This window comes from Sarcophilus harrisii, chromosome 3 (assembly GCF_902635505.1).
Source record: "Sarcophilus harrisii chromosome 3, mSarHar1.11, whole genome shotgun sequence".
Taxonomy (NCBI): domain Eukaryota; kingdom Metazoa; phylum Chordata; class Mammalia; order Dasyuromorphia; family Dasyuridae; genus Sarcophilus; species Sarcophilus harrisii.
The window spans coordinates 319,136,059-319,146,423 of NC_045428.1; the positions used below are offsets into that span (position 1 = coordinate 319,136,059).

The 10,365-nt window shown below is 42.4% G+C and overlaps 1 protein-coding gene across 1 annotated transcript in view; it reads left to right on the plus strand.

The window, feature by feature from the left end:
* HS6ST1 (heparan sulfate 6-O-sulfotransferase 1) overlaps positions 1-7,500 on the plus strand; it is a 288,366-nt gene extending 280,866 nt beyond the window's left edge. Inside the window, exon 2 of the mRNA XM_003763754.4 lies at positions 1,912-7,500. Within this exon, the coding sequence (XP_003763802.1) occupies positions 1,912-2,620 (709 nt within the window). The 3' untranslated portion in view covers positions 2,621-7,500. The remainder of the gene's footprint in view (positions 1-1,911) is intronic.
* The last annotated feature ends 2,865 nt before the right edge of the window (positions 7,501-10,365 follow it).

The window sequence follows — 10,365 nt, forward strand, 5'->3', positions numbered from 1 at the left end:
CCACCACCACATACGAGGAGAAAAACGTCGGCAGTGTTTAGCATCAGTGTCTGTCGCGTGAACATCTGGCATCCATCATTGAGGCCTGTGTCTCTCCTCTGTCATATTTTATCCCCATCTGTTAGTAGTTTCTTAGCACTGTTTATATAAATCATAGCAGCATCCCAGGCAGGAGATGAATCATTATTATAGGCTGCTGTTTAGAGGAGAGAGGGGAGAAAGACTTGGGTTTGGGGGTGGAGAGAAAGGGAAAATCTTCAGTTGTTTTTTTTCCCCATTCTACAACTATTTCTTTCTCAGACTGTGTGTGGTACTTTGGACTTCTTGGGGGATGATGGTCTAGTCCAGGACAGTTTTTGAAGAAAGTCTATATTTTGGCCCGTGGTGACCCATTCTTGGGGGGAGGGGGGGGTCATTTCTTCTTAGATAGGAAAAGTGCCACACTGAACATAGCACATCTGTATTTTTTTTTTCCTGCTGCACCCTCCTCCATTGAATGCAAGCTTTCACTCCATACCTCTACTCATTGACCTTGCATCTGATCCAACCCTCCCACTTTACAAATGAAGAAAATGCAACCCAGAAAAATTCAGTGACTTTCCCAACCCCAAAGCCAGTTTTATCTAGTGTTTTTATTTTTTTAAGACCACTCATGTTATTTTAGAATCATACCTTGCATAATAAAGTACTATGTAGTAAAGACAGAAGATTAGGCCATTTTTAATAAGATATTAATTCCAAGGTAACTAAGTTTAAGTAATGTAAGAACCAGGAGGAAAGAGAGTATATATAGACTATTGTAGTCTGCAAGATTCAGTTCAAATACTACTAGGAGACCATCCTTTGATCTCCCTAAACTGCTAGTACAGTATCTCTTATTCCCCATTAGAACGTAAGCTACCCTAGAGCAAGAGCTGGTTTTGATTTTTCTTTATATTCCGGCTTTTGGCATAGGACTTGGCACTATGGATAGAATGGTAGACTTGGAAGTCCACCTGGAAAACCTGTGTGAGAATCCTGCCTCAGACACCTATAAGCTGTGATGAACAAATCACTTAATCACTCTTAGCCACAGTTTCCTACTTTGTAAAATGAGAATAATAAAAGCATCCATCACAGAGTTGTTGTGAAGCTTAAATGAGTTAATATACGTGAAGTGCTTTGTAACCCTCTTTACAAATGCCCTGTAGTAGTAGTAGTAGTAGTAGTAGTAGTAGTAGTAGTAGTAGTAGTAGTAGTAGTAATTGTGGTAGTAGTAGTAGTTATAATAATGGGTAGTAGTAATTGTGGGAGAGTAATAGTAGTAATAATTGTAATAATGATAGTAGTGGTGGGAGAGTAATAGTAGTAGTAACAGTAGTAATAGTAGTTGTAGTCGCAATAGTAATTGTGGGAGAGTAATAGTAGTAGTAGTAATAGTAGTGACAGTAATTGTAATAATGGTAGTAGTAGTTGTGGCAGGGTAATAGTAGTGATAATAGTTGTAGTAATTATAATAGTAATTATGGAATAGTAATAGTAGTGATAGTAGTTGTAATAATGGTGGTTGTAGTGGTGAGATAGTAATGGTAGTGATAAAAGTTGTAGCAATAGTAGTAGTAAAAGTAGTGATAGTTGTAATGGTGGTAGTAGTAGTAGTAGTAGTAGTAGTAGTAGTAGTAGTAGTGATACTAGTTATAATAATGGTATAGTAGTTGTGGGATAGTAACAGTAGCACTTGTAATAGCGGTAGTAGTAGTGGGGGTGGTAGTAATACTAGTAATAACAGTAGATAGCTTTTATAAAGTTTTTTAAAGTTTGCAAAGCATATCCCGTGTTATTCTATCCTAAGAGCAATCTTGCAAATTAGTGCTTCATAAGCATGGACCGACTGATTCTCAGCTCTTCCCCTTTGTTCTTGTCTCATTTCAGGAAGTTCTACTACATCACGCTGCTGAGGGACCCCGTGTCCCGCTACCTCAGCGAATGGCGGCACGTTCAGCGCGGGGCCACCTGGAAAACCTCGCTGCACATGTGCGATGGGCGGACCCCCACGCCCGAGGAGCTGCCCCCGTGTTACGAAGGCACGGACTGGTCGGGCTGCACACTGCAGGAGTTCATGGACTGCCCCTACAACCTGGCCAACAACCGCCAGGTACGGATGCTGGCTGACCTGAGCCTGGTAGGCTGCTACAACATGTCCTTCATCCCTGAAAACAAGCGGGCGCAAGTCCTTCTGGAGAGCGCCAAGAAGAATCTCCGGGACATGGCCTTCTTCGGCCTGACGGAGTTCCAGAGGAAGACCCAGTACCTGTTTGAAAGGACTTTCAACCTGAAGTTCATCCGGCCCTTCATGCAGTACAACAGCACCCGGGCCGGCGGCGTGGAGGCGGACGGCGAGACCATCCGGAGGATCGAGGAGCTGAATGACCTGGACGTGCAGCTCTATGACTACGCCAAGGACCTCTTCCAGCAGCGGTACCAGTACAAGCGGCAGCTGGAGAGGATGGAGCAGAGGATCAAAAACCGGGAGGAAAGACTTCTCCACCGGTCCAACGAGGCCCTTCCCAAGGAAGAGGCAGAGGAGCAGGGACGCTTGCCCACCGAAGACTACATGAGCCATATTATAGAGAAGTGGTAGCCCAGGGGAGCCTTTTCTACTTGACAGCACCCGAGAATTCTCATGGGGGGAGGGAAAGGGGATCATATGGTTGGATGACAGAAACCCACAAAACTTTATTTAAAAAAATCTCAAGTCTGTTTAACAGAAGGTAGATGTGTCTGAAAAATACACAAGTTGGGGGGGAGGGGAGGGAGCGGGGAAGTGTGGCTTTTTACTGTTTCTACAAGGCCAGACGTTCTTTAAAAATAAATAAAGGAAAATTTTAAATGGGTCACGGCCAACTTGTACTTAACACAGAACCACCAGTCAGCTCCCCCAGCCTGAGGTCCAGGACTGCCCGAATGGTTTGTGCCCCGAGCTCAGAAGAGGGTCACATTCCTTTGCATCTGTGCCCTGAGCTTCCAGGCCAGTGGGAGAGAAGGCAGAAAAGAAAAATAAAGTTGAGGGGATTGGATGGCTTAGCTGTCGGTCCACTACTACAGAAAGCAGCAGTACTTGTGTTCTTTTAGCCACAAAGGAAAAAAGAGAGAAAATTAAGGGGGAGCTTTAAGCACAAGGGGAAATACAGGGGATTTTGAAGCCATCTAGGATACACCCCATGCTAGGGGATCCTGATCACTTCACCCACCAACTAAGAGGTCATCTTCAGAGTACAGGAAAGAGAAACCAAATCAGATTCCATATAGAACTGGCAGTATTTATGTGCACACACATACATACATCATCCCTTCCCTTTTCTAGGTACAGTCCATATAGCCTTAAAAAAGGTTGAAACACCTATATTTTGTTTTGATTTGATTGAATACATCAGGCATCTTCCCATGGGACATAGGGACCATCTCACCCAAAGCCTGAAAGAGATTATCTGGTCCCAGACCTTTATGACCATGAGCATCTCAAACATTTATGAGAACAGCTATCTTTAGTCAGGAAAGTACAATTACTTCTTTTGAATTACTTTAAGAAGTTGTATAATTTTTTTTTTCTTTCCTGAAGTCTCTCTCCTTTTAGTCCATCCCTAGCTTTCAAATTTTATCTGAAGATTAAAAAACAGCTTCTTTATTTAGAGAATAACACAACAGCAAAAACACAAGAAGAAGGAAAATGACAAACATTGGGCCTTTGGCTTTAGTCCTGCTGGCCCAAAATGCCATTTCAAATCACTTTTCCCCCCAAGGAGGAGTAGGATTTCATTCTCCTGCTTGATATCAGAATCTCCAGCTGGAGTTGATGCCTCTCAATAGGGGACCAGCAATAAATTCCTGCCCATTTCCAGCTATCTTATTCCACATTATACAAACCACTTGGGTATCTTTGCTGCTCTACTCGGCACTTATGTATTGAGATGGAAATTATTTGGAGGAAGGGGGTAATTTAAGTATTAGACTTTATTAATCACCCCCTGGAACTGAACTGTTTTAGAGGGTAGACTATGATTAGAGGAAAGGAGTTGTATGTTCCAATGCTGTGAGTATGTCTGTGATATAAAAAGGAAAGGGGCTCTGGGAGTTGGGCCCATGATGTAAATGTTACCCAACAGCTTCCACCCCTTCAAGGCCAGCCAGCCAGCACCATGTCCTACTTTTACATCACTGCCTTTCTCCCTGGAATCTATGGCTTCAGAGGGTCTCATCAGATGATATCCTACTGGCTTAAATGGGATCTCCAAACAGTTACGTGCAATGAGTTGGCCATTGGAAATGTTACTGCCTGAATGGAGGGGACAGAGCAGGAATGAGACCGATATCCTGTCCAGGATGAAAGCATCCCCTGATTGTGCCTAATACTCAGGAAAAAGACTTCCCTCATGCTTGGAGATCTGCTAAAGGACTCAGGATACCCCCAAGCCTCAAACTCCAGTTATTTTCACATTGCTTATTTGTCTTATGGCCTCCATAGATAAATGGAATGAAACCTCAGTTAACAAAAATAGAAAATGTCTAAAATATCAATTAACTACAACTCAGATATAGGATGCTCAACCAACCGGAATTCTTTTGTGAGATGAGGAAGAAGGGAAGAGCAGACGCCTTTCTATTTGAGATGAAAGAAATCCAAACCACAAATTTTAAAAATGCTGGTGGGAAAGACTTAGTCAAGAAAATAATTTCCAAGAGCTGTCCCTAGCACATTCTAAATTCATCCCAATTCCCTACATCTTAGACAAGAAGCAATTAATTAAGAGTGGATATTCAGGACAATATCCTTGAGGCCCTACAAAACCCTCAGTCAGGAAAGGATTCCCATTAAGTCGCCCACACACCTCTGAATGAGGCAGGAAAAGGAGGGGACTCTAGTACTTTAGAAAGTGTTTCAGCTACAGAGGTTGATACTCAAAAGGGGATTATGGCTAACTCTTGTTGCTCTGAAGCTCAACTAACCAGAAACTCTCTGCCTGTTTTAAGGGCAGTCCTCCAGTGAACATTTGTTAAGCACCTCACTTAGAGATTCCAGTGTGATCCTTTGGCCCCTCGGTGTGAGTCTTTGCTTTTTAACGAACACTATTTTTGAGCCACTTTTCCCATCCATTAAACCTTTTCATAGTCGTTCCCAGCCCCCTTTCCAGTCCACCAGCTAAACCCCCAAGGCAGAGTTAACTACGGAAAGCCTTCCCCCTTTCTATTGTTCTCTTCCTTCATCCTTCCTGCTTCCTTTCTCATTTTTCTCTTTGCTTCCTCTTTTCCTCTTTCCTTTCTTTCTTTCCCCTCATTCCAAACTTGCCTTTGTTCCTCTTCCTCTCCTTTTCACTTCTTTCCCACTCCATCTTTCTTTCCTCTTCTTTCCTCCTGTGGCCATTCTTCCACTTTCTTTTATCTCCCTCTGCCCCGATTTCCTGGCCCCGGTCCCCTCTCTGATCACATTATAAAGTGAAGAAGCGTTGGAAAGAAAGGACTGCTGAAGAGAAGGGATTCTCAGTCCTGGGGCGTTCCAGGACGGTCTCACTGAACGATACCCCAGTTCTTTGGAATAGCACAGTGTCAGAATAGAAAATCCGACTTTCCCCTCTCTTCGCTCCCCCGGAAGATTGATTAAGCAGTCCACTGCAATCGGAAATTAACTCAAGCGATGTCTTCTCCCCTCCCTCAGCCTAAGATACCTCGATTTTCTAACAGAACCGACCCTTGGACACCCCAACCCTTGCACCGAAAGATTCATGATTCGGAAACGCCTCTCAGAGGAATCCCTGCGCCCTTCTCTCTGCAAAAGCTTCCAGACAAGGCTCTGGCCGCGTCCCTGCCCTCGGGGCAATGCAGACAGGCTCTTCTCCCCATTTCTCCTGGAAGCCCGGCAGAGTTACCCGAGCAGGTTGTGACAACATTCTGTGGAGTGGAATAAAAATACTACCGCTATATTTAGCCATTGCAGGTGCTTTCACATCTATTAAGTGATCCTCGTGACACTCCTGTGAAGTCGGTATTTTTACTCCTTTTGAGAGATGGTACAATCGAGGGGGGGCTGGACAGGTTTAAGTGATTGGTTCCGAGACCACCCCCCAAGGGAGCTCCGACGCAAGCTTCTGTCTCCAGGCGGCGGCAGGAAGGACCTTTCTTTGCCAGACTTTCACTAGGATACCTGGATTTTTTAAATGACTGCAGAGAAGAGGGAGGCTTTTCCCCCCGGTTTGATTTCTTGCTTTAGCACAGTATGTCCAGGGCTTTATCTCCTGGTACACGGGGGACTGGAGAGGAATCCAGCGCCAGATGGGATGGGCTGCTAGCTTGTACGCCGTGGCGGAGAGCAGTCAGCTCTGCCAACCCGATCCAAAAGGCACATCTGAGGCTTGGGTGGGAGCCGGTTAGGAGCCTGGGGGTGCAGATTGTGGGCTCGGGGGCGCATGTCACGTGCAAGAAATTGAGGTGATTCTTTGGGTGAGCTGTCCAATGGCGAACCAGTCATCGGTGGTCAGCTTTGGAAATCTTCAGGGAGAATTTCTCTCCTCAAAGTGATCAGCAGTGGATTGGAAGAGTGACGGGACCTCTCACCCAGGCTCGGGTGGGTTCGTAGCGCCCGCTCCTGCTTCCCTTGTGATAGTCCCACTTTCAGGAAGGAACTTGGCGGCCAAGAGGGCCCCGAGTCCCCCTCTTACATTCGCTTTGCCCCCAGCCTGGCTCCCCCTCCAAGGACTGAATCGAGAGACCTGCCCTTGAGAACGGTGCTGGGAGCACGTGATTTGTTTTGTACATATTGAAATATGTTTTAACTTATTTTTAACTGCCCCAACTCCCCTCACACGATGATTTTCTGCTTCTTCATCTGCCTTTGGGATTTTTTTTAAAGCTCTCTCTTTTCCGTCACCAAGACTTCTTCGGGTGCCCGTGAGGCAGAGCGAACCGGCAGCTGCTAATGACCGCCCTCGAGTTTTCAGTTCATACTGTTGGCTTTTGATTGAAGCACTCTTGTACTTCCTTTCATTTCAGCATCGTCTTGGAAACGTAAGGGAAAATCCAACAGGGAAGGGGAGTCCCCCTCACAGTTCAGTTCCTCTTTCTGATGACTTTATCTGCCAGGAACTCGTGGGAAGAGGGGGTTGCTGAGGGCGCAAACTCAAAAATCCAGTAAGTTAAAAAAATCAGTCCCTGGCCCAACCTCAGTCTAGACCCAGCAGATCCAACTGCTCCCCTGGAGCTAAGAAAAAGGAAAGCCAGGGTTTTCTGAGCAACGAGACTGTGACATTTTCAGTTTAACTTGAGCCCAGTAACATTTAAAGCTTTTATTTATTTATAGCTTCTTAACAAAAAAATAAAAAAGAAAGAAAGAAAAAGTTGTGTTCATTGAGAAAGAATTGTTTGGTTATTCACATAAGAAAATGATTCAACAACAAAAAAATAATTAATTGTTTTTGTCTAGGTCAAGAATGAATGTTAGCAAATGAAATAAATCTTCAAATTGAGACCTAACTGAAGTGTTGTCTGTCATTCCTCCTTCGTGGCTCCCCAACTCTGGCTGCTCAGCCAACCACATGCAGCATTACTGGGGGGGCTCAGTCACTTTCAGACAGCTCGGGCTCTTTGTGACCCCATTTGGGATTTTCTTGGCAGAGATACTGGAATTTCCTTCTCCAGCTCATCTTACAGATGAAAAGCTGGATAAAGTGACTTACCCAGAGTAACACAGCTAGTGAGTGTCTGAGGGCGGATTTGAATTCAGGTTCTGACTGCAGGGCCAGGGCTCTATCCAGTGCACCGTTTACCAGCGCTTTTCAGGTTTGCATTTATGAGACCAGCATTATTGTATCTTTAGGCACAACACCTGCACGGTGATTCCCAGACTGAAGTCTGGAGTCCAAACAAATAGTTTTCCTTTTAAGTGTAAATAACCCAAAATTTAGCACTTTCCCATTAAATGCCACTATTTTGAGATTAAAATCTAAAGCATTGCAATGATGAATCAGTAATTACCGTATGCATGAATATACTATATGTATCCACTCTCTGGTTCCAGTGTTCCCCACTCTACCCCATTGCCTTAAGCATTCCCAAAGCTTAACTCAAAGAGGCTGCTACAAGGTGCCTTTAGAATTTCTTAAAAACATATATCTAATTTCAAGCAATCCCAACACATTTCTGGCGTTTGATTTATCCAATGACTCAAAGCACCTCAGTCACTACCAACTTGAATAAATAGGTTATTTGCCCCTAGTTATGCTTTTGGATTATTGTGTGGCTGATTCCATAAATCAATGAAGCACTCTCACCTGATACAGGTGAGGGCACATCAGGGCAGAGAACATTTTTGCTAGCTATATTAATTGGGTTTGGGGTATTGGAGTACTTGTACTCTTTTTCTGTCCTCCCCCCAGTTTAACACTTGTCATCATGCAGCAAATCCATTGGAGTACATGGCAAAGTCAAAAGTTTCACATCAATCAGCCAATATCTATTGATCACCTACTATGTGCCAAAAAATTTCTAATGTATACATATTTTCATTTTTGAATGTCATCCCAATGCCTCATACCAAAAAAGCCTCAAGAAAAATTACTGTGGCACAGTTTATAAAGAGACCAGAAAAATTAATATTCTCCTATATTTTAAATACATGATGACACAATTTTAACAAACAAAACATTAAAGGTCTTCCCTATTCTGAAAGCAAAGAAAAACAAGCCTCTTATCTCAAAAGAACAAAGTTTTCCTTCTGAGAAAGGAGGCTTAATTTTCTTGATTGTTATCCCCTCACTTGTTAAACCAAAGAGTCCCAAGAGAAAAATCATCCATGAGTTCCTTTAACATTTAGAGAAATGGACAAAATATCTCCAGGTGTCCTTTTCATACATAGAATGTCCCAAATATCGCAAGAAATTTTACTCATAAGTCAGTCTCACTGGAGAATCAGATATAACTCTCCTCTGGTCACCTAATAGTCACCTGAAATTTCTCCTAATGGCCAATCCAAAAGATTCTAATTCTCCCCTCACATACGTTAACTTAAAAGGAAAATAACTTCTGCAAAACACTCCAAGAGACTGCACCTCCCACACAGGGATCCCATGCCTAGAATTGTTTGTTTCAGGTTTTTAGATCCACAGGAAAAAAAAGATTGGTGGGGAAGAAAGGACCTTGTGCTATAGACCAACAGTCCATAAAGCTTTCAAATAAGCTTTCTGGATTCTTTCACAAATAAAGCAAGAGTCTAGGATAGCTTAAAAGAAAAAGGACATTTATGAACTACCATATTGAGGAGCACCTAATATTTAAAGATACAAAATCTATAAAGCTCTTAGCTTCCATATTCCTTTTGGCTATGCAACATATCTCTTCATTAATCAGCAAAGATTGCCATCATAAAGCTAGGCTTTCTTATAAGCAAATAATGGGAAATAGATCGGCCAGTTAGAAAAAGAAAGTTTGCTAGTTTTTGTGTTGTTTTTCTAGTGGATCCCCCCCAAAAAATAACTACTAGGATTTCCAATTATTCTGTTTCTAGTAGGAGATTTCTAGTGGATCCCTACAAATTCAAAGAGCCCAGCTTAACACGGGCAAAGTCCTTATACTATACCATCTTCAGAAATACTATTGGGATATCTCATTCTCAAAATGGGAAGAAAGATGAAACAGCTATTAAGACAAGATAGAAGTCAAGATAAGAGGAAGGAGGCCAGGCTCCATTTAATTTCCAGTAAGAGTCAGGGGTCACTATTATTATGAAACCGAAAGCTTCTTATAACTTTGGAACCCTATTATTTGTTCTCTTTACCTTAGTATTCAATTCATACCGCTAGTTTTTTTAAAAGAGCTTTTGAATAACCTGAAAAAAGAAAAAGCAATTTTTTTAAACTGCCTCCATTTTTGAATGGTTCCATTCAACTCTTCAGAAATATTTTTACATTTAGACACAGTAAATTAAATCTTTAAAGTGTCTGAGAAAATTGAGTTTTTCATCTTCCAAATTATAATTTTAAATTACAAAAGTAATAATAAATGCTAATAGTGAGCATTTATATAGCACTTTAAAGTTGGCAAAAAGCTTTACATATATTATCTCAGATGGTCCTCACAACAATTGCTAATAATTATATATCATTTTACAGTTTATAAAGCATTTTACATCTATTAATCTCATTCGTTTATCTCCCTTCCCCACTCCTCATGATGCTATGAAATAATCTAAATTCTTTTATCTTCAAATGATAGCTGGGGAAACTGAAGCTCAGACAGATAAACTGACCTGCCCATTGTCAGACAGTAACAGAGATAGGGGACTCAAGTTCTGTATTCTTGACTCCAGTGTCAGTTCTCTTTCTAAACCCAAGCTAATTTGTC